The sequence below is a fragment of the Phyllobates terribilis genome, unplaced genomic scaffold, assembly GCF_046119375.1.
Source record: "Phyllobates terribilis strain yellow unplaced genomic scaffold, ASM4611937v1 Scaffold_2__4_contigs__length_985480577, whole genome shotgun sequence".
Taxonomy (NCBI): domain Eukaryota; kingdom Metazoa; phylum Chordata; class Amphibia; order Anura; family Dendrobatidae; genus Phyllobates; species Phyllobates terribilis.
The window spans coordinates 620,180,043-620,207,896 of record NW_027362762.1 but is presented as its reverse complement, the minus strand read 5'-3'; the positions used below and the strand labels follow the sequence as shown (position 1 = coordinate 620,207,896).

The window sequence follows — 27,854 nt, the reverse complement described above, 5'->3', positions numbered from 1 at the left end:
TTTAATATGTATGATATGTTTATTTGCCCTCAATTAGTAATTTTCTTATTGACAAACCCATTCCTTGCTTTATGGCCAGTTACAGCAAGAGCAGCTGGTGTCAAACACTAAGCTGGATTGGCAGGACTGCTGGTAGGTGTTTCCATTTAGGCAATTATAGAACTGACTTTTACTTGTTGGGCTGGGATACAGACCATTTGATTTTCCAACACAGAAACTGCTGCTACCTGGTTGAGCTTTTGCAGCTGTGGTTGGCGCGGCTGCCGTGTTTGGTGCTGCGGTGTTTGGTGCTTCTGGTACTGTTGACGTTTTACAATCTGGATAATAAATAAATGTAATATTACGAAGATATAATATGACGTGCTTGTTTACTAGCGAGACTTGCTCTTCATGAATTACATATAATGTGGTCCATATGGGAAAAACTTACTAGATTTTCCAGGATTTGTATAAAATGTCCTAGGCCAGATTAGTGATTTTTTTCTATAGTTTTGGTAAGTCTGCACTCAGGGTAGACTTAAACACTTACTTGGAAAAGAGATACCCAGAGCAGATTTCAGTGCATTCATTAGGGGATATTTGCCTTGACCACAGAAATGTCCGCTAAAGTCATCCAAAGGAAGGGCCCACACCATAGCACCTCCAAAATTATTCTGCAGCAGCCACTCAGCCTATGAACAAAAAAAAGTGAACCACGTGAATCAGGATTTCTGGTCATTTTTAGTGTTGAGCGAGTATGTTCTATTAACCCTTTCGCCGAGTATGCTCGGGCCGAGCTCCGAGTATTTACAGCTGTTCGGTGATATGGTTGAATCGCTCCCATGTGCATGATTTGCGACTGTTTGACAGTTTTAGTACATGTAAGGAATGTCTATTTCTTACACATTCCTCACATGTAATAAAGCTGTCAAACAGTTGCAAATCATGCACATGGGAGCGATTCAACCATATCACCGAGCAGCTATAAATACTCGGAGCTCGGCCCGAGCATACTCGGACAGAACATACTCGCTCAACACTAGTCATTTTACATTAGTTTAGATGTCACCTTCGTTCTTCTGCAGTACGTTTTCATACCTTGATCTGGAAACTCTTTTGGTTGTCATACCCAATCCATTCACTTCCTTTGTAAGCATAGGGGACAGATTGTGGGCTATTCCAAACCTCTGTAGCACCTTCCAGGAAACTACAGATCTGTAAATGAATGGAAAAAAAATAAGACCGCCTTTTATTAACTTGGCTCATTTTAGCTTGTAAATTTCTTGTGTATAAAGATGCTAACATTCTGCATGAGCAAAAATAATAAAAAAAACAACTGAGAATTTCCAACTAAAAGTAAACATTTAAAACTGAATAATCAACCTAACAAATTAATTAAAATTGACTTAGCGATTTCTTAGCATTATTAGATAATCCCTGAATGTTTAACAGCAAATAGCCACCATTTCAGTTTCAGCAGAGGTTGCCATATAAATTATCCATGTTCTTGAATCTTCTTAGCTATGCCAGGATACATGACCACCTCATTCATTACTATATGACAGGCAAATAGAGATGGTAGAAGCGATCCGCAGAGAACCGACTTTGAGTCAAATTTTATGAAAATGGCAAGTCCCTACGAATTCAAACAATTTTACGATTTAATTTGTGCAGATTGGCCAACAAAAAAATTCCTGGTGTCATCTGATAACAGCTGAATAGTCACAGAGTGGGCTAATGATGTCAGGCAGTCAGGTGGGCTTCCCCATAATGGCATGCAGCTATCATATCACATGGTCTAGAGCAGCCATTCAGGGGAAACTATCACAGCCTGTATAAAAGAGGAGGGCCAGCTAAATAGCACCATTTTATACTTTCACAGTGTAGGGAAAGGAGGTCAGAGCGCACAGCTCATTTCACATACAGACAGAAAAAGATCAAAATTGTATTGTACTGGAGCACATTGAAAGTCAAAGTGGTAGTCTGTGAATACTAATTAAAAGATGCAAGTGATACTGGGAGCTGGTGTACCTGCATAGTTATGTGACTGAATCATGCACTGACCTGTGATATACTGCAGTAACAGCACCATAATAACAGCATTTTTTTAATCTGCACACTGCAATTGCAAAGCAGGAGGGCAAGTATTTCCCTGTGTCCTAATTTTTCTAGCAAAGAGGAATCCTGAAACCTAAGTGTTCTGTGATATCTGGTTCCAACATGTTAGCAGCAGATCTTTCAAATCTTGTAATTTGCCATCTGAGATCTCTACAGATTGCACCTGTTTTCCAGCATATCCCAAAAGATGCCCAAATCAACACGATAACATTTTTGTCTCATTTCTCAAACTACTGAAAACAAATTTTACATTGTTTCAGTGCATTTTAAGCAGCCTAATATTTATCCTGCGGAATAATAATAGTATACTCCTTAACAATTATGTTGTATTCAGTAAGAGTATCACTAAAACGTAACCTTTAATTAGATATATTAAAATAACATAAACCACATAATAAAGTGCTCATAGTCCCAGGGCTCATTAAAAATCATGATCTCACCCAGAATTGATGACTAGGGTGGGTCCTATGTACGGAGACAGGCCAGCCGAAAGGGCTTTTTTTGACCAGGCAGCACTCTGAACGGTCTTTTCATTGTGTGACTGTCACTGCAGTACCTGGCAATGTAACTCTTTGCGTGTTGCTCAGACCTTTTATGTTTTTTTTACTTAAATAAGTGAACCTTTATTCCCTATATGCCAAACTATTTCAAGTACACTCCCCTGATATGGCCTCGCCATTGAGGCACAAACGCGTTGGGAGGGCTTTTTTCTTTTGTGGTTATATCTGTATATAGGTTACACTTAGGTACTGCTCTTGTGAGAGCGGGAGACAAACAGGGCACGACAGGGTACATAGGGAACATTTATTGGTACCCCTGCATTTCGGCTTGCCTGTCTCCGTACATAGGACCCACCTGAGTCATCAATTCTGGGTGAGATTGTGATTTTTATGTTATTTTAATATATCTAATTAAAGGTTAATTGTTTCAGTGCACCCTATCCAGCTAAAAGGGACCAATGACTGGTGAGATGCAGTAGGTCTGCAACAATATTTTGAAAGGAGGTGCATTTCAAATTAACATCTTCATGAATTTCAGAACCCAAGGCTTCCTAGCTAAGCATTGTCCAGAGCATCACACTGCCTCTGCACCTTCCATAGTGCATCTTGGTTCCATATTTTCTCCTGTTAAATGATGTACAAGCACCTGACTATTTACATGATACAAAAGATACTGTTTCATCACACCAGACTACCCTCTTCTGTTATTTTATAGTATATTCTAATGATTACATACTGATTTATCATAGCCAGCATAACATTTTTTGTCAATTTATGCTTCAAGATTTAAGTTCTGTGGGATTGGACCAGACAAGCTTGACTTCGATTCTCATGTGCCTCAATTTAATAAGCTGATAGCTTATTGTCCTTCCTTGGACCACATTTGGTAGCTACTAACCACAGCATATTGGGAACACTTTAGAAGGTCTGCCGCTTGGGAGATCCTCTAACGCAGTGATACAACCATCACAATTAGTTATCATAACATAATATTTATGCTTGTCAATCTTTTCTATTTCCAATATATCAAGTTTAAAGTTGGCCATACACGTTAGATAGCTGTCAGCCAAACAATGTTTTGGTCATTTGTTCGGCCGATAGCCATTTCAGCCAACTCTCCCATACACTGAAGCACTTTTTCAACTGACTACTCCTGTGTTCTCAATGACAAAGCCACAAACTGACATATTGGCCAGCGGCATATCTCAGGGAGAACAAGGCTATTGGCAGCCCAAAAATCAGACAAGAGCAATTGACATTTGTCCCAACCATCAGTCGGTCGACACCCCTGTAAACATTAGACCATTACCAGAACCTGTTGATATCAGCTGGTTTAGCCAACTTTAGTAATCTAATATGTATGGGGACCTTGAGAACTGACTTCTTTCTAACACAGCCTACTTGTTCACATTTGCCAGCACCACAAATTAAATAAAGGGGTTGTCCATTCAACAAATTCATGCTTGAAAATAACAAATTATAAAGTATTACTTACCCAAAGAAGCCCCTGCCGCTCTAGTGGTGCTTCTCTGCAGCTCTCCAGTGGTCCCCGTTCGCATGACCACAGAGGCCAATGAGTGGCTATAGCAAGTGTGTGTTGCATCACCACTGCAGCCCTGTCACCAAAGAACTTACCTCTTAAAGTGGCAGGGGCTTTAATGGGTAAGTAATATGCAATATATTTTCATGCATTAACTACCTATGGCCCACTTTTTTTATTGGACAACCACTTTAATGTTCTTCACTTCACCTATTAGTGGTTTTATTGGTGTAGAAAAAACTTGTTTAGTTTTGTTTTCATCACTTGAATTGATAAATGAAACACTTCAAATTCAAGATGAAGAGTCATTCATAGTTTATTCAGATGTATTAGTGTTTGTATAGGCAAATTATGCAGATCAAAAAATTCTGTGAAATTAGTCACCCCCATTTAGACATCTTATTAAATTTAACCTAAAAGGAAAATCAGTATACCAAATATAGTAATAAAAGGGGTTACCTCAAAATAAGCCATAAATCCAGCCTGCTGTGTATATGGTGCAGCGGGAGCTCCACCAGATGTTGGAGCACCCAATCCATTGTTAGAGGGGTTAGAGAGTGTAAAGGTTCGTCCATAGGCTGGAAATCCAACCATGAGCTTTTCAGGTGCAGCTCCATTATTTTTCCAATAATTTAGAGCATAATCCTAAAATATCAGAACAGATGAAAATGTGACCATTCAGTTTATAGGTTCTTACTGAATAAATAAAGATAAAGAGAAACATGAAGATAACATACCACATTGAAATAGATATAACCACCCTGATCAGCTGGACCCTGGTAAAGAGGGCTATTCTCTCCTGTAAATCCTTCCCATGATCCACGCAAATCATATGTCATTACATTAATAAGATCCAAGTACCTGGAGATAAACTGGAACAATGAAATAAACTGCACACGACTACCTACAACAAAGGTAATCAAGGTTCTCTGATTAAATACATTGCAATTCAACTCAAACACACTGCCATGTGTTTTTGTTATTCAGAATAGTGCAACTGCTAGGCTATTAAAAAATGTAGGATTAAATAAAAAGAAAGAAATGAGAAGGCACATCCTAATGTATGTGTTTGAGTTGTTCTTTTGGTATCCTAAAGACATGCCCCCAGAGAAGCTTGAAAGGGGGAGCGGCTCACAAGAATTTCTGAAGCGTGACTTTAGGCTAATCTGCATTATTATAACAATAACACTTCGGTAAAGACCATCACTATGACCAAATGGCAGATAAAAAAATAACTACAGTAAATATTCAGGGGAGCAGTGGGGATAAAATAAGAACAAAAACTGGCCACTTTAACAGCAGATATTCTTTAACATTGAATTAGTTATCAGACTACGGAATTGAAATGCATATTGCAAAATAGATGATTGTGCTAAGTATTGGCTGGTTCACAACATAGGGCTGAGATGGAATAGCAGACAATGAACAAGTGTGGTGGAGCTTTTGTATGAATATACTTTGACCACATTTGCACAGAACCTGATAAGCGACTTATTTTTGGAAAAAAAAACATACTCAGATAGCTGTGGAATTTGATATCCATTTTCAATGGTGGACTTGCCAGCAGACACAGCGGCAGACATGAGCAGACGAGGTCTATTGGTTTGACTACCTTCCTGCACAAATGCCGCATTCATTTCCTAAAATGCAGAAATATAAATATCATTAACATATTACATTATAGTTTTGCTGTTTAACCCCTTAAGCCCCGCGGGTGGTTTGCACGTTAATGACCGGGCCAATTTTTACAATTCTGACCACTGTCACTTTATGAGGTAATTACTCTGGAACGCTTCAACGGATCCCCCTGATTCTGAGACTGTTTTTTCGTGACATATTGTACTTCATGATTGTGGAAAAATTTCTTCGATATTACTTGCGTTTATTTGTGAAAAAAACGGAAATTTGGCGAAAATTTTGAAAATTTTGCAATTTTCAAAATTTGAATTTTTAAGCCCTGAAATCAGAGCGATATGTCACACAAAAGAGTTAATAAATAACATTTCCCACATGTCTACTTTACATCAGCACAATTTTGGAACCAAATTTTTTTTTTGTTAGGGAGCTATAAGGGTTAAAAGTTGACCAGCGATTTCTCATTTTTCCAACAAAATTTACAAAACCATTTTTTTAGGGACCACATCACATTTGAAGTCACTTTGAGAGGTCTTTATGACAGAAAATACCCAAAAGTGACACCATTCTAAAAACTGCACCCCTCAAGGTGCTCAAAACCACATTCAAGAACTTTATTAACCCTTCAGGTGCTTCATAGGAATTTTTTGAATGTGGAAGAAAAAAATGAACATTTAACTTTTTTCACAAAAATGTTACTTTAGACCCAATTTTTTTTATTTTCACAGGGGTAACAAGAAAAAATGGACCGCAAAATTTGTTGTGCAATTTCCCCTGGGCACGCAGATACCCAATATTTGGGGAAAAACACTGTTTGGGCGCACTGTAGGGCTCGGAAGGGAAGGAGCGCCATTTGACTTTTTGATTGTAAAATTTGCTTGAATAATTAGCGGACACCATGTTGCGTTTAGAGAGCCCCTGTGTGCCCAAACATTAGAGCTCCCCCACAAGTGACCCCATTTTGGAAACTAGACCCCACAAGGCACCTATCTAGATGCATAGTGAGCAGTTGCAACCCCCAGGTGCTTCACAAATTGATTCGTAAAAATGAAAAAGTGAAAAAAAAACACTTTTTCATTTTTACGAATCAATTTGTGAAGCACCTGGGGGTTCCAACTGCTCACTATGCATCTAGATAGGTGCCTTGGGGGGTCTAGTTTCCAAAATGGGGTCACTTGTGGGGGAGCTCCAATGTTTGGGCACACAGGGACTCTCTAAATGCAACATGGTATCCGCTAACAAATTGAATGGAAAATCGGCTCAAATTGTTAGCGGACACCACATTGCGTTTGGAGAGCCCCTCTGTGCCCAAACTTTGGAGCTCCCCCACAAGTGACCCCATTTTGGAAACTAGACCCCCCAAGGCACCTTTCTAGATGCATAGTGAGCACTTGGAACCCCCAGGTGCTTCACAAATTGATTCGTAATAATGAAAAAGTGAAAAAAAAACACTTTTTCATTTTTACGAATCAATTTGTGAAGCACCTAGGGGTTCCAACTGCTCACTATGCATCTAGATAGGTGCCTTGGGGGGTCTAGTTTCCAAAATGGGGTCACTTGTGGGGGAGCTCCAATGTTTGGGCACACATGGACTCTCTAAATGCAACATGGTATCCGCTAACAAATTGAATGGAAAATCGGCTCAAATTGTTAGCGGACACCACATTGCGTTTGGAGAGCCCCTCTGTGCCCAAACTTTGGAGCTCCACAAAAGTGACCCCATTTTGGAAACTAGACCCCCCAAGGCACCTTTCTAGATGCATAGTGAGCACTTGGAACCCCCAGGTGCTTCACAAATTGATTCGTAATAATAAAAAAGTGAAAAAAAAAACACTTTTTCATTTTTACGAATCAATTTGTGAAGCACCTAGGGGTTCCAAGTGCTCACTATGCATCTAGATAGGTGCCTTGGGGGGTCTAGTTTCCAAAATGGGGTCACTTGTGGGGGAGCTCCAATGTTTGGGCACACAGGGACTCTCTAAATGCAACATGGTATCCGCTAACAAATTGAATGGAAAATTGGCTCAAATTGTTAGCGGACACCACATTGCGTTTGGAGAGCCCCTCTGTGCCCAAACTTTGGAGCTCCCCCACAAGTGACCCCATTTTGGAAACTAGACCCCCCAAGGCACCTTTCTAGATGCATAGTGAGCACTTGGAACCCCCAGGTGCTTCATAAATTGATTCGTAATAATGAAAAAGTGAAAAAAAAAACACTTTTTCATTTTTATGAATCAATTTGTGAAGCACCTGGGGTTCCAAGTGCTCACTATGCATCTAGATAGGTGCCTTGGGGGGTCTAGTTTCCAAAATGGGGTCACTTGTGGGGGAGCTCCAATGTTTGGGCACACAGGGACTCTCCAAATGCAACATGATATCCGCTAACAATTTGAGCCGACAATTTGTTAGCGGATATCATGTTGCATTTGGAGAGTCCCTGTGTGCCCAAACATTGGAGCTCCCCCACAAGTGACCCCATTTTGGAAACTAGACCCCCCAAGGCACCTATCTAGATTCATAGTGAGCACTTGGAACCCCAGGTGCTTCACAAATTGATTCATAAAAATGAAAAAGTGTTTTTTTTTCACTTTTTCATTATTACGAATCAATTTGTGAAGCACCTGGGGGTTCCAAGTGCTCACTATGCATCTAGAAAGGTGCCTTGGGGGGTCTAGTTTCCAAAATGGGGTCAATTTTGGGGGAGCTCCAAAGTTTGGGCACAGAGGGGCTCTCCAAACGCAATGTGGTGTCCGCTAACAATTTGAGCCGATTTTCCATTCAATTTGTTAGCGGATATCATGTTGCATTTAGAGAGTCCCTGCGTGCCCAAACATTGGAGCTCCCCCACAAGTGACCCCATTTTGGAAACTAGACCCCCCAAGGCACCTATCTAGATTCATAGTGAGCACTTGGAACCCCAGGTGCTTCACAAATTGATTCATAAAAATGAAAAAGTGTTCTTTTTTTCACTTTTTCATTTTTACGAATCAATTTGTGAAGCACCTGGGGATTCCAAGTGCTCACTATGCATCTAGATAGGTGCCTTGGGGGGTCTAGTTTCCAAAATGGGGTCACTTGTGGGGGAGCTCCAATGTTTGGGCACACAGGGGCTCTCCAAACGCAACATGGCGTCCGCTAACAATTTGAGCCGATTTTCCATTCAATTTGTTAGCGGACACCATGTCGCGTTTGGAGAGCCCGTGATGTGCCTAAACAGTGGAGCTCCCCCACAAGTGTCCCCATTTTGGAAACTATACCCCTCAAGGATTTTATTAAGGTGTATAGTGAACATTTTGAACCCAGAGGTACGGCACAGAATTTGTTTACATTAGGTCATCATATTGAATAAGTTGTCATTATTCTTGAGCGCAATTGCTCGCTACTTGAGTTTGCATCGGGTACTCAGGTATGCACCATGTACAGCGTGTGCTCGAGTGACATGCTCGAGTCCCTGCTCCGCATGTTTCACGGTTATTAGACACCCAAAAAAAACCATGCGGGGATCGCTCGTGCATGGCAGGCAATCCCCGTAAAGTTTTTTGGCCGCGAAGCATATGGGGCAGAGACTCGAGCATGTCACTCAAATACCCACGATACTCAATGCATACCAGAGCACCCGATGCAAACTCAAGTAGCGAGCACTTGCTCTCAACACTAGTCGCCATATCGTCATCTTTTTTTCTTACTTTTGAAAAAAATCCCAACCCCAGCCCTAACCCTAGCACAACCCTAGCCCCAGCACAACCCTAGCCCCAGCACAACCCTAGCCCCAGCACAACCCTAGCCCCAAACCCAGCCCTAACCCTAGCCCAATCCTAACCCAAGAGTTTATTTTTGACGCCGTTCCTTGTGCGGTATAAGTGATTAGACGACTTTATTCTTCGGGTCGGTGTGATTACAGCAATGCCAGAATCATATGGGGTTTTTATGACTGACAGCTGTCACACACTAAAAGACGCATTTTTTGTAAAATCTAGTTTTTGCATCGCCATATTTTGAGAGCTATAATTTTTCCAGATTTTGGCAGACAGTCATGTGATGGCTCGTTTTTTGCAGGATGACTTGACGTTGTTATTGGTGCCATTTTCAGGCACGTGACATTTTTTGATCGCTTTCTATTCCGATTTTTGGGAGGCAGAATAAACAAAAACCAACAATTCAGGAATTGTTTTTTTTTTTTTTTTTTTATTCTGTTCCGTGTGTGGTAAAATTGATGAGGTAGCTTTATTCTTCGGGTCAGTACGTTTACAGCGGTACCACATTTGTATCATTTTTCTATGTTTTGGCGCTTATACACAATAAAAGCTATTTTATAGAAAAAAATATTTTTTAGTATCGCTTTATTCTGAGAGCTATAACTTTTTTACTTTTCGGCTGATGGAGCTGTGTGGCAGCTTGTTTTTTGCGGGACGAGATGACATTTTCAGTGGTATCATTTTTATTTATATGCGTCTTTTTGATCGCGTGTTATTCCACTTTTTATTTGGCGGTATGGTGATAAAGCATTGTTTTTTGCTTCGTTTTTTTTTTTTTTTTTTTACCGTGTTCACTGAAGGGGTTAACTAGTGGGACAGTTTTATAGGTCAGGTTTTTCCGGACGCGGCGATACCAAATATGTGTACTTTTATTGTTTTTTTTTCTATTTTTTTTATAATAATATTTATTGATGGGTACATTATATTTTTATTTTTGGTGTATTATTTTTTTTATTTTTTTATAATATTTTTGCACATTTTTTATTTTTTTTTCCCACTTTCACACAGTTTATACACTTTATTACTTTGTCCCACTATGAGACTTTCACTTTTTTTTTTCTGATCGCCTGCATGGCACAGGAATGGAGCACCATCCCTATGCCATGAAGGCTGTCAGAAGTGCACAGTGTGAAGATTGCTTGGAGATGCACTGCGCATGTCCAAGCAATCTTCCTGCTCTCTGGTGACCCGGATGTTGTCATGACGACATCGGGTCGTCATGGCAACACCCGGGAAGCCTTTGCAGACTGCGCTGGAAGCCGGAAGAGGAGGTGAGTATCGCCGATCACCTCCCCTTGCCCCCGCAATGCCGCGATCGACTTCGATCGCAGCATCGCGGGGGTTAATGTGCTGGGAGCGGTGCAGGACCACTCCCTGCACATAGTACCGGGTGTCAGCTGTGACAATCAGCTGACACCCGGCGGCGATCGCGCCCGCACAGCCTGTGTGCGCGCGCGATCGCGATGACGTACTAATACGGGTCTGGCTCTTAAGTCCCAGGGCACAGACGCGTATTAGTATGTCAGATGTTATTAAGGGGTTAATGTGATCCATTACAATAATTTTTGCCTGCCTTGTCAAAATACTTAATACAAGTGTAATACACGTGTAAATCCCATAGATGTAGACAACAAATAATTTCACCTGTAGTAAAACAGAAAACTGTTGCTGAGTTTGTGGTGGGCTGCCTCTGTCTGAGTCACCAGGATACTCCCAGTCAATGTCCAATCCATCAAACCCATACTGTCTTAGAAATTTAATGACAGAGGTGATGAATGTCTGACGGTTCGCTGAACTGGATACCATGGTATTAAACCTGTAGGAAGAAAGCAATAACTAAAATTAGAGATGAGCGAATCGATTTGATCCATTTCAAATTTGTTTGTGTTTCAATTTCCATCTCGCTTCTCTACCATTTCGCACAATGCAGCAGTTTGCATCAATCTAAAAAGCTCATTTATATTTCAAAAAGGTTTTCTACTTCAAAAGGATCACATAAAACTTCCCCATAATGACTTACAACTGTCACAACACATGGTGTAACACAGCCAATCAGGAAAGACTGTCATAGCCTGTATAAAAGCTGAAATGCAGCAGCCATTTTGTGGTGAATCTGAATCCTGAGAGTACATTAGTGCTCACAGCTTAGCCATAGACATATGGAGAGAAAGTCATAAAACTGGACAAATTCTTCAGATAGTGTTTGAATTTTAGAGTGTGAGGAAAAGAGAATAATGTCATACAAATATTTGAGAGTAATTGTAGGCATTGTAGTACTTCTGCATTGCAGCAAATCGATTTGCCACAAACCAAAATTTTAGTAAAATCTGGCAAATGAAAGAAAACTATCAATTAGTTGAATTAGCTACAGTGCTGCTCACTATTATTTGCACCCCTTCATTTTTTAATAGACGGTACAATATCTTCAGTAAGGAAATGGAAATGTAACAAAGTTATATCATCAGGATTTTTTAATTAGTGGCCCAAAGTAATACAACAATGTTGTTATTTCAAAGAAGAAACAGAATAATCATCATGTGCAGCAATAAAGGCACCCCTAATTAATACTTGGTTGCACACCCTTTAGCACTGATTACAGCTTCCAAACGATTCTTGGAGCCATCTATAAGCTTCTTGCACTTCTCTGCTGGGATTTTCTCCCACTATTCCTTTGTTCAAGCTCTTGGATGTGTGCAGGGTTCTTTTTCCCAATGGCAGATTTCAGCTCACTCTAAAGATTTTCAATGGGATTGAGGTCAGGATTCATTGCTGGCCATTTTAAAACAGTCCATTTTTTCTTTATTAACCATTCCTGTGTACTTTTGGATGTGTGCTTTGGGTCATTGTCTTGCTGGAGGACCCATGATCTTCGACTCAAACCAAGTTTTCTTACACTGGGTAGGACATTTTGCTCTAAAATCTCTTGATAATTCTCTGATTTCATGGTTCCTGTAATATGGTCAAGGCCTCCAGTACCAGACACAGCAAAGCAACCGCACAGCATTGCGGATCCTCCACGATGCCTAACTGTTGGTAAGATGTTATTTTCCTTAAAAGCTTCATTGCGCCGTCTGTAAACAAACTGTTGCTTTGCATTGCCAAAAAGCTCTATTTTTGTTCCATCTGCCCACAGAACATTTTCCCAGAAGGAATGTGATTTGTTAAGGTACTCTTTTTCAAAGATCATTAGTTTCTTTTTATGTATTTTCTTCAGCAATGTTTTTTTCCTTGGCCTTTGCCCATAAAGCTCTGCTTGGTTTAGTGTGCAGTATATGTTACTTGTTGAAATCATGACCCCAGGTTCCAGGTTGGCCTTCAGGTCTTTGGATGTTTGGCGTTTTTTTTTTCATCATTCGCACCAGCCTTCATAAACATCTCTTGTCAATTTTCCTTATCTTCCACGTCCAGGGAGGTTTTTGATGGTTCAATGTTTGACAAACCTCTTAATAACAGTGCGCACTGTTGAAACTGAGATACCAAAGTCTTTGGAAATGGCTTTATACCTTTTGGAAGTCTTGTGTTTGCTAATAATAGCAGTTATGATGTCCTCAGACAGCTCCCTTGTCTTCATCATAATGACAAAGGAACAGGGCCTACCATGTGGCTTATTAAAACATTGAAGTCATCATTCATTTAATAATTCATGTGATATAGGCATCGACAATTAATCACAGGTTAATCTGTTATGTGATTTACCACAGGCGAATCAAAATGTGTTTCTGTACCAAATTAATGTAAAGGGATCCAATACCAGTGACACAGTAAGCTTTAGGTTCTTCTATTTTTCCCTCCCATTGTTATTTGTTTTAAATTATTGCTTTTCATTTGTTGTTTTGTATTTAACACGAGTGCTCTATAAAAATAATAGTTTCACTTGATTCATTTTTTTCAGGAGACATTCCACATTATGTACTTAAGCTTCATGGGTGCCAATAACGACGAGCAGGACTGTATCTATAAGTCAATGTAAGAACCTTTAACAAGACAAGACCATGGCCAGGGTTGAAAACCTTGCCATGAAACTCATAAACAGACACTTATGGGGTGCTTGCCCTTGTCAGTGCAGAGCATAGTCTGACTGACTGAATGAAGCTCCTATGACGCACCTTTGGGAAGGGACTGAATATTCAATAGAATAGACAATGAGACAATAATTGTGTTTTGCTATTACCCAGAAGTTCCATAGTTCCAGCCACCAACAGAGAGAAGAGTTTTCAGTTCACTGTTGCTATAAACAAGAACAATGAATAATGCAAGTTACATAAAGGTATTAATAATATAGGACTATACAAGTCTGTGCGTATTGAATATACTAAATACTAAATTCCATAGTTAGATTAGTGGAGTCTAAGTACTGACTTTAACCTTGATGACTACATATTGGTACTCTACAGTTTGCCCAATGTAGAGAGGTTTTGGAAGACCATGCGCATTTATCCAAAATTGTTAATGGAGCTTTATATATGATATCAGACAATATTTAAGTCTATTAAGTCAGATCACTGACTAAATTGCAATAGTATATGACACGAAATGTGTCTAAATGTATTTGAGTAACAGCTGATTTGCAGTACCCAGAAGCATATGAAACCATGGTGTCCCTGGTAACAACTGATCCGTGGGTATGCCAAGTCTTGTGGAACACCCAATAATCTCATGACCTAAGGATAGGTCATCAATATCAAAGTTTTGGAAGACCCCTTTAAACACTATTTTGATTTTCTAATATAAAAAGGTCTGTTTAGAAAAATTCTCTTTTATTTAAAATAAATTATTGCAACTGCATTTGTTTGATACAGAGCTCCAAATTCCGCTGCCAGCACATGGAAGAGATTAGGAGCATACATTAAACTCCATAATAAACTCTTTGGAGCAGATTTATTAAGGCTGGCATTGTCATTGCAAATCTTCAAAGGGCTTGCTGGGTTATAATGTGCCGAATTCATTAAAGAAGATGTCGATTACTTTTTATAATCCCCCAATGTATTCCCCCGGGGCCCAAAAGGGTTTTTGTAATTACCTTGATTTCAGTTACTGCCTGTGAGTGGAGCTATCGCTGGACGCTCATAGCCATCATGTGACCCGCCACTGATGTCACGTCAAGTGAGGTGTGACATCAGTGACGCGGTCCCCGCGGTGGATGCTGGGTTGTAGGCGGGGTTTCCCCTCGTGTCACACCCAGCATCCACAGCGCGCTTTCCCAATGAATGAGGAGAGGGAAAGCATGCGGTGGATGCCGGGTGTGATGCGCGGCGAAACCCTGCCCACAGCCCATCACTCACCGGTGGAACGCAGCAGCGAGTCACCCCCGGCTGCAGCCGGAACTTGACGTGACATCAGTGGATTTCAGAGTCAGCTGCAGCCGGGGGTCTAGTGATGCCTGTGAGCAGCCAGTGATAGCGCCGCTTACGGGCAGTAACTGCAACGCAAGGTATTTACAAAAACCCTTATGGGCCCCGGGGAAATACATTTGGGGGATGTTAAAAAGTAGTGGACAACCCCTTTAAGAGGCCCACGCCAAAATTAATTTGGTGCATCTTCTCTGTGGTGGTCGCCTTCACTGCGCCTCGCTAAAAATGCTACTTCGGTGAATGACTGTAGAAGCATTTTTGGAAAAAGAAACTCTAACACCTTTGTTGAATTTGACAAGCGAGCATAGCCACTCCCCATCCCGCCCCGACACTTCTCCAGTTCAGTCCATTTTGATGTAATTGCTTCAAAGTGGCATGAAAACACCAAAAGTCACAAAATTTTGGTGCAACTATGCATTGCACAAAGAATGTAGCGACTTTTCAAAGTGTTTTACAACAGTTTTCAGGCAATAAAAACTTTGATGAATTGGACCCTATGTTGTAAACTGTTAGGGGGATGGTTGCAACAACTTTATTAAAATGATATACAGCCGAACCCCGGGGTCTGCGATGCAGCCACGAAGACTGAGGCCGAACACCCACCGGGTAAGCGTGTAAGACAACCAACTTAACAACACACCTGGATGGGAAAATAGATTTTCACTATCTCCGTTAACTGCACGAGAGATGTGCTACAAATAATCGTAGCCGTAGCCCTGTTAACTGCACAGAGGCTACGCAGCAGGCGCTAGGAAGTGTGTGTGACTCACGCCAGCATGTACGTGCTCCAGCCGGTGTGGGACCGGACTGCAGAGTAACTCTCCACGTGGCTAACAGGCGGTGCCAGGGATACTGGGCCCGTAGTCTGCTCGAGGTGTATAGCAACCTCCTTGCCGGAGCCAGACTGCCAAACGAGAACTACCTGCCTCCCCCAGCTAAGTCTGCCTAAGCCCCGCTAAACCTGCCTAAGGGCCGCTAAACCTGCCAAAGCGACCTGTGCTAATCAGCCGAGCGAACTCTGGCATCGGCAGGTCACGGAGAGAACAGCTAAGCGTCCACACAGGAACACAACCTAAGCTCAAATGATCAGAGCGCACCGCCATTTTGTGGGTGGCCTATTTAAAGACTAAGACCTGCCCACCGTCGCATTATTGGTCGCACTACTGATGACGTCACACGCAACCAATCAGGAGGTGCCAGGTCGCCGGATCAGCTGATACCAAACCACCAATCACGGTCCGCCATGTCACAGGCATGCTCAGTGCAGTGCATCCTGGACTTAGACTGTGGCAGCCCTGTTCCCCTCCACAACCTATGCTTAACACTACTAGGAACAAAGACCCGAGAGACAGCCTGTACATCTTGTGCACTGGCTAGGCGTTGGGACTAACAGCGATGCTAAGCAGCCCTGGCTGGACCAGAATGGGAGACCACAGAATCCACTGATGACTCTGACCCAATTTCAGGTCCAGCAACTGCCTGATGCATAACATTATCCCCCCTTCTAACATCACCCTCCACTTGACGCTCATATTCCTCAATGAGCAGAGGAGCATGAATGTGGTCCACCGGTTCCCAGGAGCAATCCTTAGATCCATGACCCCTCCAGTGTACCAGGCAATATTTTTTCCCACGAACCATCTTAGACCCCACAATAGCCTGAACCTCGAGATCATCATCCCTGGTGTCTGTAGCAGGTTGGGGTTCAGTGAATTTTGTCAGGCAAACGGGCTTAAGAAGCGACACATGAAAAGTGTCGTGACTCCTCAGGTGTCGATGTAACCATAAACGGTACACTACGGGTTTACTTGGGCCAAAATTTTGAAAGGACCAATAAAGCGGGGGGCAAACTTAGCAGATTCCCGGCGTACTCTGATATTGCGAGCCACGAGCCAAACCCTGTCGCCGGGAGAAAATACGGGGGCTGGACGGTGATGAGTGTCAGCTGACTCTCTCATCCGATTCTTGGAGGGCAATATAGCATCCTGGGTATGGTCCCAAACCTCCCGCGCCTCCAGAGCCCAATCTCTGACCCCAGGTTCCACAGAGGGAACTGGCATAGAAACCGGAAGGTGCGGATGTTGCCCACTATTCAGAAGAAAGGTGGTCTGACCTGTGGAATCCGCCATGGGTAAAGGATGAAGAAGCCCAGCCGGACTTTGACGGGATGATTTATCTCTCGCACAGGAGACACACGATAGAAAATATTCCTTAATGTCCTGGCGCTACCGGGGCCACCAATGCGACCGTTGGAGAAACTTCGTGGTACGTTTGACCCCAAAATGACCTCCAATCTTAGAGGCTTGTGCCCAGGAGAGCACCTCATTTTGTAAGATAGGAGGAATGAGAGTCCTCCCTGAAGGAACCTCATTTAGGGACACTGGAGCCACCGTCCGCATACTCCTCGAAGGAATGGTAAGTCTGGGATCGTCATCGTCTTCAACCTTATCCATGGACCGGGACAAGGCGTCTACCCGAGGGTTCTTTTTGATATAATCAGACATGACCTGGGTCTCGGGGACATACAGAGGATAAACCCTACCGCGAGGAGACTCCGTGCCGGGGACCAAATCAATAGGACAGCCATACGGTCGGAGGCGAGGCAAAGTCTCTGCAGTCTTTTTGGAAAAGACATCCGCAAAACTCTGATATTGCACAGGGAGAGTGGCCAAGTCGGTAGAAGGCTCAGAGACTACCCTACGGACGGCTGTAACCAAACACTGAGACACACAATTCTCACGCCAGGAAGAAATTCTCCCCGTACCCCAGTCAATGTGTGGAGTGTGACAACGTAGCCATGGAAGACCCAATAGCACCTCATCTAATCCACCGGTAATAATAAGAAAGGAGATAACCTCCGGGTGACCCTGAGGAAACGACATGGTGAGGGGAATCGACTGGTGAGTGATTTGCGTGTCCAGCAGTGAACCATTGACTACCCTAATGTTTATTGGTTTTGGCAGTAACTCCATAGGAATGGCGTGCTTCTGGGCAAACGTACTGTAGATGCCAAAAAATTGCCATCGGCGCCAGAATCCACCCACGCCTTGGCAGTAACCGTGGTTGTTCCGAAGAGCAACGTCACCTTATACAATAATTTGGAGGAAGAAGCCCTGGAATCTAACACACCTCCTCCAGCAGTGGTTAGACACACTCGTTTTCCCGACTGCTTGGAACCCTTATTAATGGGGTACTCCAAGAGATGTGCAGGTCAAGAACGAGAGGAGCTAGACTCAGTCCGGGATATAACCATAGCCTCAGGCTCCGGGTCGGGAGTCACGGATTTGGAAATGGGTCTAGAGAATGAAGGTGCCAACCGAAACTGAGGTCTGGAGACCTCCAGATCTAACTTGTGTTCTGCATGACGCAAATCTATTCGGTTAGCGAGAGAGATTAACTCCTCCAGGGAGGTTGGAATTTCTCTGGTAGATAGAGCATTTTTAATATGCCCAGCCAGACCCTTCCAGAACACCGGGATTAACGACCGCTCAGACCAATCCAATTCAGCCGCTAAGGTTCTGAACTGGATGGCATAGTGGCAAAGCAAGAAGCTTAAGAGCCGTATCATGCGTGACCTGAGGACCTAGGAAAACAGTCTTTAGGGCTCTAAGAAAGAGACCCGCATTAGTCACTACTGGGTCACTCCGCTCCCACAGAGGGGTATCCCACTCTAAGGCCCTGTGAGAAAGTAACGAGATGACAAAACCCACTTTGGCCCTTTCGGAGGGGAACCATGCTTCCATCATCTCTAACTAAATGGAGCACAGATTAATAAAACCTCTGCAGGATCTGCTGTCGCCAGAAAATTTTTCCGGGAGAGCAAAACAGGGTAATGGGGCAATTGCAGCTGCCGCAGCATTCACCGCAGCCGTGTTGACCAGATTGGCCGCCTGAGAAGCTGCCTGGGTAGCTACTGCAGTGATATCAGCCACCTGGGCAGCTTCTTCCAGAGTCCTAAGTCTGGCCTCAAGTTGCTGTATATAGCGCTGCAGTTGCTGGATGTCAGCCAACTTCGGCAAGACTCTGGTGCTCTGATACTGTTAGGAGGATGGTTGCAACAACTTTATTAAAATGATATGCAACAGAACCCCGGGGTCCGCGATGCAGCCACGAAAACTGCGGCCGAACACCCACCTGGTAAGAGTGTAAGACAACCAACTTAAAGTGTAAATCCCTCCAGTGTTACAACACACCTGGACGGGAAAAGGGATTCGCACTATCTCCGTTTACAGCACGAGAGATGTGCCGCAACTAATCATAGTCATAGCTCTGTTAACTGCACAGAGGCTGCGCAGCAGGCGCTAGGAAGTGTGTGTGACTCACGCCGGCATGTACGTGCTCCAGCTGGTGTGGGACCGGACTGTGGAGTAACTCTCCACGTGGCTAACAGGAGGTGCCAGGGATACGGGGCCCGTAGTCTGCTCGAGGTGTATAGCAACCTCCTTGCCGGAGCCAGACTGCCAAACGGGAACTACCTGCCTCCCCCAGCTAAGTCTGCCTAAGCCCCGCTAAACTTGCCTAAGGGCCACTAAACCTGCCAAAGCGACCTGTGCTAATCAGCCGAGCGAACTCTGGCATCGGCAGGTCACGGAGAGAACAGCTAAGCGTCCACACAGGAACACAACCTAAGCTCAAATGATCAGAGCGCACTGCCATGCTTGTGGGCGACCTATTTAAAGACTAAGACCTGCCCACCGTCGCATTATTGGTCGCACTACTGATGACGTCACCCGCGACCAATCAGATGGTGCTAGGTCACCGGATCAGCTGATACCAAACCACCAATCACGGTCCGCCATGTCACGGGCATGCTCAGTGCAGTGCATCCTGGACTTAATTGTGGCAGCCCTGTTCCCCTCCACAACCTATGCTTAACACTACTAGGAACAAAGACCCAAGAGACAGCCTGTACATCTCATGCACTGGCTAGGTGTTGGGACCAATGGCGATGCTAAGCAGATTCTGCCCTGGCTGGACTAAAATGGGAGACCACAGAATCCACTGATGACTCTGACCCAATTTCAGGTCCAGCAACCGTCTAACATCAACACTATCATAACCCCTTCACAATTAGTAGAAAAAGGGAAGCCAACATTATTTTACTTAAAGGGAATCTGTCACCAGGTTTTTCCATATGATGTAGGATGTTGTCTATATATCCCTAATGCGCTCTCCATAAACAAAAAATAGCTTTTAATATACTAACCTACAGGGCGGTCCAGTCTTGATCAGGCACCTCTCTCTTATGATCCACGTCCTTGGCCTTTCCCCATGTATTTGAATTACAGGACTTGGCTCTGCCCTTAGCAGGGTAGAGAGAAGTACATCTGCGCAGAAGCATGATGGAGGACACTGTGTGGATGACTATTATATTCTTACAGGCAGTCACTTTGGGACAGTGTTGAAAAGAAGGTTGGGACAAGCTCCTGAAGCTTCATTTTGCTATGTTTTCTGTGCAGGCAGAAGCTGCACTACAATAATTATTAATCCTGACTCCCAAACACTTTTACAAACCCCCTACAGAGCTTAAGATGTTTGTCCTCACCTGCAATTTTCGTCAACTACACCCTATCACCTACTATGTGACACCTCATTTACGCTCCCTCTCCCACTATGCCCATTTGTCTTTATGTACCCTGGCCACATTGCCCTTCCCTCCAACAACTGTGGTAAAATCCATCAATTTTTATTAAAGATATTACCAAAAATACATGAATTATAAAAGCACCATAAAAAAGGGGTCTACACAATTACGCGTTTCAGTTCATTACAGCCTTTGGTTATAGCATCTGTAAACCAACTGTACAGAAGGCTATATATAGTGAAATATAATAATAATAATAATAATAATAATAATAATAAGTAAAACACTAGTTAGAATACACATTGGAATTAAAGCGACATGTCTAAAACAAATTACATTACTATCATATATACCCAGGTTCATACATGCAAGAGTCCGATAAATATCCCATATGTAGGCATGGTAATAATTAATAATATTTGTTAGCCTGGAGAGTGGTGTAATAAAGATGTTTAAGACATATAGCATTACTCCCATAAATGCCAGATTTTTTATAGGCACAATAATAATTGGTAGCACTTGTTAACCTACAGACTGCAGTCAAAGAAACATGTCTAAAACAAATGACATTTTTCCCACAGATGCGAAGGTTCATATAAATCAAATGGTAAAACTGGAGAAACAAAAAGCACAAATGGCATCTTATCTGATAACCAAGTGGTATAAAATATAGTAATATATAGGTATGCTCGCCTGATGGGGTTGTGACTGTCACAACTCCTATAGAAGCATGTAAAGGCTGCAGCAGGACCTCCAAGGAGATACATTGCAATAAATGAGGAATATGGTGGTTCAGAGTCCGCGCTGCCCAAGGTTCAAAGATACAATCACACACAACGGTGAAGCATGAATATGGTTTATTATGTCAATGCGTTTCAAGGTTTTCAAACCTCTTCATCAGGACCAAACCACAATGATAAAACTGATAAATATTTATCAGTTTTACCAATATCCGACAAACATCTCCTAATACGAGTGTTCAAAGTACAGAATGTCCATCCAACATATTGAATCTGACATAATCTGCCCTCCCTTTGCAGTCACAAGAGAAAGAGGCAGTCCGACAGGTATGGGTTAGCCCAAGACAACTTAAAGATTTTATTTATTATTATTTTTATGTTTAACTAAGCATTTACTGTATCTAGAAATATACGCATTGCAATACTCAGTGCAATGGGGCTGGAATTCATTAGCGTAGCTACAGGGGGTGCAGAGAGTGTGGCCGCCTCAGGCCCCGCGCTCTGAGGGGCCCACCCGGAGCTACACTACGTTTAACTGTATCAGCGTGCGCCGATATAGTTAAACTCTGCGGCAGAGCCACGATCTCCTTGCACTACTGCCATGGCGCCCGTGAGCTGGGGCCCCCAGCAAGTTCAACTATATCAGCACCTGCCGATACAGTTGAAAGCGATGGAGGAGGGAGCGTCAGCTGAAGCTTCCTTCCCCATCATTGTTCCTCGGAGTCTGACGTCTCAGTGTGATGACATCACTAAGTAGCATCCTCTACGCTGAGATGTGCGACGCTTAGAACACAAGCTGCAGCAACCGGATCATCTGGGAATGAGGAAGAGAGGTGAGTATTGTATTTTATTGTTTTTTTTAGAACATTGTGGTGGCCATTAAACTGTATTGAGGACTATGGGGGTGCATTATACTAAATAGGGGTGCATTATACTATATGAGGTGCACTATACTGAAAGGGGGTGCATTATACTATATGGGAAGCATTATACTGAATGGGGGTGCATTATACTGAATGCGGGTGTATTATACTGAATGCGGGTGCATTATACTGTATGGGATGCATTATACTGAATGGGGGTGCATTATACTCTATGGGGTGCATTAAACTATATGGGGGTGTAGTATACTGAATTGAGGTGCAATAAACTATATGGGGTGCATTATACTGAATGGGGGTGCATTATACTGAATGGAGTGTATTATACTGAATTGGGTGCATTATACTATATGGGCTATGGGGTGCATTATACTATAAGGGGGTGCATTATACTATATGGGGGTGCATCATATTTAATGGGGGTCCATTATACTGTATAGGCTATGGGGGTGCATTATACTATATGGGTGTGCATTATACTGAATGGGCTATGGGGTGCATTATACAGTAAGGGCTATGGGGTGCATTATACTGTTTGGGCTATGGGGGTGCATTATACTGTACGGACTATGGGGGTGCATTATACTGTATGGGCTATGGGGGTCATTATAATGTTTGGGCTATGGGGGTGCATTATGCTGTATGGGCTATGGGGGTGCATTATACTGTATGGACTATTGGGGTGCATTATACTGTATGGGCTATGGGGTGCATTATACTGCATGGGCTATGGGGGTGCATTATACTGTATGGACTATGGGGGTGCATTAGAAAGTATGGGCTATGGGAGTGCATTATACTATATGGGGGTGCATTAAACTGTATAGGCTATGAGGGTACATTATACTGTATGGGCAATGGGGGTGCCTTATACTGTATGGGCTATGGGGGGTGCATTATACTGTATGGACTATGGGGGTGCATTATAATGTATTCGCTATGGGGTGCATTATACTATATGGTGGTGCATTAAACTGTATGGGGTATGGGGTGCATTATACTGTATGGGCTATGGGGGTGCATTATACTGTATGGACTATGGGGGAGCATTATAATGTATGAGCTATGGGGGTGGATTATACTATATGGGGGTGCATTAAACTGTATGGGCTATGGGGGTGCATTATACTGTATGAGCTATATGGGTGCATTATACTGTATGAGCTATTGGGTGCATTATACTGTATGGACTATGGGGTGCATTATAATGTATTGGATATGGGGGGGTGCATTATACTATATGGAGGTGCATTAAACTGTATGGGGTATGGGGGTACATTATACTGTATGGAGGACTATGAGAGGGTCTTTAAACTACATGCAAGCAATTATACAGTGTAAAGGTTTGTGTGGGGTCCATCATGCTATGTGGGGGCCATTTACAGTTTGAAGAGGTGAGGGCTGTGTGGGGGACATAGTTGGGGGATCATACTGTGTTAGGGTCACTATACTTTTCCGGGGCAGTTAAGGGGTGGGGTACATTACGGCCATATACTGTACGAATGCAATGAAAGGGGGATCTAGGGCTCCAGTAGGAGGAAAATTAGAGGTCACACAGTAAGTGTAGTAATAGGGACAGATATGACAGCAGCAGCTCAGTATTGGGGTATCAGCAGGATAAGGAATTTGTGCAGATTGGGGATAACGGTGCCTAAAATGTGAGAAGTCATATGTGTCTTTGTTGTAATCTCTGCATCCGAGTCCTGGCTGGAAGAAGTTGCAGCAGCTTAGTGCAATGTTGTTTAAACATTCTCCTACACTTCACATGATCCCTTTTGGCTCCCTACAGTTCCCGTTTCCCACCTGTCTCTGCACAATACCCCTCTGAGACCACTTCCCATTGCCATTATGTACCTCCCCCCCCCCCCCCCCCATATACACACATTGTATGGGGTTCAGATTTGCAGCCCTGGATGGACATATGCAAATACACAGACATGCTTTGCATTCTTTCAACACAATACGTTTTGTTTTCTTTTTTCACTGTCTGGAGTAATAAAAGGTTGTCTATTCTGGTGCTGGCCTGTTTTCGTAGCCAGGAGAACTAAATAAAACCAGTAAGATGACAAAAGAGCCCTGGGTTCTTATTGTATAATATAACAAACACATGGCTAATGACCTATGGATAATCCTAGGACTGATCAACTCTTTATATACTCATAGGGACCAATTTATTGTAAACCCCCCATATGCTGATTGATTAAATTAAGTGATCACATAATAATGTAATCATCAGTGTTTCCTAAATAAATACCCCTGCAAAAGGGACTCGTGAAATGAAAGCAATTACGGAATAAAGGTACTTACTAATTCTTGAGGGAATTTAAGGAAGCATAGAGTTGCGGATCATTCCACTCAAATGTCTGGATCTGGTTGTTGGTCATTGTGGCAAAAGCATAAATCACATGAGTACACATGCAAGGATCAACATTGTCAGGCATATATGTGGCAGGACTAGGGTAGTACTGAGCCCAGTTGGTAAAGTAACAAACCAACTTGACAGATGAGCCTGGCAAGGAAAACATTACAATAATCAATAAAATAAATTAGAACAGCAAAAACAATAAAATACTATAGAAAAACCACATAAATACCTAAACATATACAACTGCATCTGTATGAAAGGACACAAATCTATTTGCAAATTTCTAGTCTCTCTGAAGACTAGTACCGAGGTCCTAGTATGAGTATGAGAGTACCTTACTCTATCATGCCTGGAGTGTATGATGGATCAGTTGCTAGATCTTGTTCATTTTGATGGGACTCAGCCATACAGAAAAAGTAGTAGATTTCACAATAAAAAGCCCAGAACTCGGAGTGATCTGATAATAGGGAGGGATAATTTGTGGAATAACATGGACTTACCTAACTGCACATGCAGTAGGAAGGTCACACCTGTAGAATATAGATGGGGCATAATAAAGTGAATAACATAGGCCACTTTTACCATACTCAATGACAGTTATAGTAAAATTGAAAGAAACTCACAGGTGAAAAGCAAGAATTTGTTCATCTTGATTCCTGAAATAGATCCATTGACAGGTGTAGCTCTCTTATATAGGTATCTGTCACCTCCACTTTGTCCCAGGCACGCGCTCTACAACTGATATCAAAGATAAAGAAAAGATACAGTTACCTACAGTTTAACACTGACTCTTTTGTATTTCGGGCCATAAGGTGACTTCAGCAGCACACAGAACTTAAATTGGATGCAACTCAAAACAAACATTCCATTGAGCACTAAAAATATTTGCGTTACTGAAATCATATTGGGCAGAGAGTAGTTATATAATAGAAAGTACCCTTCAAGGATTGTACCTATGTAAAAAAAGTAAAGACTCAGAGTAAGGGGTAGCTAAAGTAAGCAACCTCCAAGAGCACTGCAGGTTGTACCTACAGAAAAGTTCCATATAGTAACATAATGGCAGCAGAGTGCCTCGGTATGACAGGGCTAGAGAGAGAATGCCCCAAGTGTTCGTCTGGTAACATTAGTTTATTGGTCATGTTTTATACATGGCCGAGTGCATGTGTGTAGCTTAATGTAAAAACCATGACATATCTATGTAAGTTGAGCTGTTACAGGCCATAATTCTGTTTTCAATTTTCACCTTGCTGACCAGGCCAAAATTTTCAAATCTGAGTAGTGTCACTTTATGTAGTAATATCTCAATGCTTCAACATATCCCAGTGATTCTGAGTAGAATTTTGTAACACATTGTACTTTATATTCATTCTACATTTAGGTTGATTTGATTTCTCTTTATTTATGAAAATATTGCATATTTTGCAACGATTTAAAAAAAAGTGTCGTTTTCTAACTAAATATTTAGCATGAAAGGAAGTGAGTTTGTAATAGATTTGCTTTTCCTATCTGCTGTAATTCTCCTGCTATAAAAGTTTTTATCTTACATAGTTTATTGCTTGTTGCTAAGGAGATCGACCAGTATCTGAGGAGTTAACTCATGAGATACCAGACACCACTATCCAGCCCTTTGACTTTTTTAAAACAGTTAGCTGCTCACCTACATCTCCCTGTCAGCTCCTGATTCAGAGCTGCTGTTATCACAATCCCTGGCCACTCATCATTAAAGAATGAATGATTAAAGAACTGTTCTCAGTTCTCACTTAAGCTGTGCACTTATTCAAAGGCTCTGTTATTTCTATATACAATTATATTGATAAAGTGCAGACTTCAAAGCAAGCCACTGACAGATCAATAATGTGTCACGGTAGAATGATAAGCAAAAGGACCAGGCTACTGAACCAGAACTGTAACTCAAGAAGAAGTGCACGTCCCCCCCCCTATCCTCCCAGAAATTGAAGGTGAATGAGGGCCATCATTGAGATTGCAACACCTATAATACAGTCCAGAGACATCTCGTGTCAACACTATCAAACACTTTCATATCATCCAAAGCGGCCTCTGCCCTCTCCCTGAAACAAAGCATCACTTCCAGGGGTGGCACTGGTCTCTGAACGCTAGGTAACCCGACACCGCACTCTGAGAGTGCGCTCTACTCATAAAGATTGACAGCTCATTACTACTGATCTGAGCCGGCACACAGAGCAAGGGAGGGGGCAGAGGCTGTGACAGTGACCACAGCCTCTGTTTCATGCTCTGATGACACTTTGTTTGAGTATCCCAGCATGCAGTGGGATTCTCAAATGAAGCGTCATCACACAAGAAGTAGGGGGAAAAGTACAATAGCTGTTAAATGGTATAGCTAGGGAACAGTAGGGAATTTTTAATTCAAGCATATTAGAAATTAGATTAGATTACAGCATCAAATAGATAGGGATTTTGATCAAAATTTCTTTGACCTCCAGACCACCCCTTTAACTTGTTAGCACAATATTTTATTAACATAGTCATGTACTACAATATCTGACAAGTTATGGATTGTTACATGTGTACAGGATGATACCATTACCAGTACATGAATACACCAGAACCACCATCAGTACAGAAATATATCACCAGAACCACCAAAAGTATGGAAATACTGCATCAAGACTACCATTAATATAGGATTATATCACCAAAACTGCCAACAGTACATGAATAAATCATTAGAACAGGGGTCTCAAACATGTGGCCCGCAGGCTGCATGCATCCCACCGAGACTCAATTTTGCAGCCCTTCGGCCCCTGAGACAATCATGGTCGATCCAGGTGCGGCCAATGTCTGCATTCCTTTTCAACTGAATGTGCGTCCACGAATGCACATGCAATTGAAATGTATTGCAGCTCCGAGATCAGCTCTCTGCACTGCAATACCAGTACCAGCCAATCAGAGGCTGGCGACAGACATTGGCATCTCCGTCGCTGCCGCGCATGACATCACTGCCATGCGCTGCCCCGACTGTGGAAGAGGAAAGTGTTCGCCAAGGGAGCGAGGTGAAGTGAGAAGATTTTTTTATGTGTGTGTAAGGGTAGGTGCACATGTTTAGGATTTGAAGCTGAAATTTCCTGAGCGTTTTTGCCTCTCCCTGGCAGAAAAAAATGCATGTGGATTTACATGCGTTTTACATGCGTTTTTACATGTGTTTTTTTAAGCGTTTTTGTACATCAATGAATGCTTTTTGGAGCTAAATAAAGTTGGTGGGATATTGCTTAAGCCCTTGGATTACCATAAGAACTGGGGTGAGTATATTGGTTGGTTTATATGATTAAATAATGGGTTGTATTTCAAATAAAGTGTTTACAGTGTCTGTGTGTTTCTTTACTTTAATTAAAGTTTGGCCATGTAAAGGTCTGATTGACACCTTGAC

The 27,854-nt window shown here is 42.5% G+C and overlaps 1 protein-coding gene across 1 annotated transcript; it reads right to left on the bottom strand.

The window, feature by feature from the left end:
* Positions 1-25,204, bottom strand: LOC141221774 (acidic mammalian chitinase-like). The gene is made up of 11 exons (XM_073666573.1): positions 25,072-25,204; positions 24,949-24,978; positions 24,391-24,592; positions 13,699-13,755; positions 11,172-11,343; positions 5,653-5,777; positions 4,875-4,998; positions 4,597-4,782; positions 1,078-1,194; positions 530-671; positions 1-317 (listed from the first exon to the last, which is right to left on the bottom strand). The coding sequence occupies exons 1-11, from the start codon at positions 25,094-25,096 to the stop codon at positions 70-72; spliced, it is 1,428 nt and encodes a 475-aa protein (XP_073522674.1). The 5' UTR covers positions 25,097-25,204; the 3' UTR covers positions 1-69.
* Positions 25,205-27,854: the final 2,650 nt, after the last annotated feature.

Coding starts and splice junctions, on each gene's coding strand:
- LOC141221774 (XM_073666573.1), bottom strand. CDS start 25,096: ATGAACAAATTCTTGCTTTTCACCT. Junction 13,756..24,390: donor TTAAATTCCCTCAAGAATTA/GTAAGTACCTTT, acceptor TCTTGTTTATAG/CAACAGTGAACTGAAAACTC. Junction 5,778..11,171: donor AGTTTTCTGTTTTACTACAG/GTGAAATTATTT, acceptor TCTGCATTTTAG/GAAATGAATGCGGCATTTGT.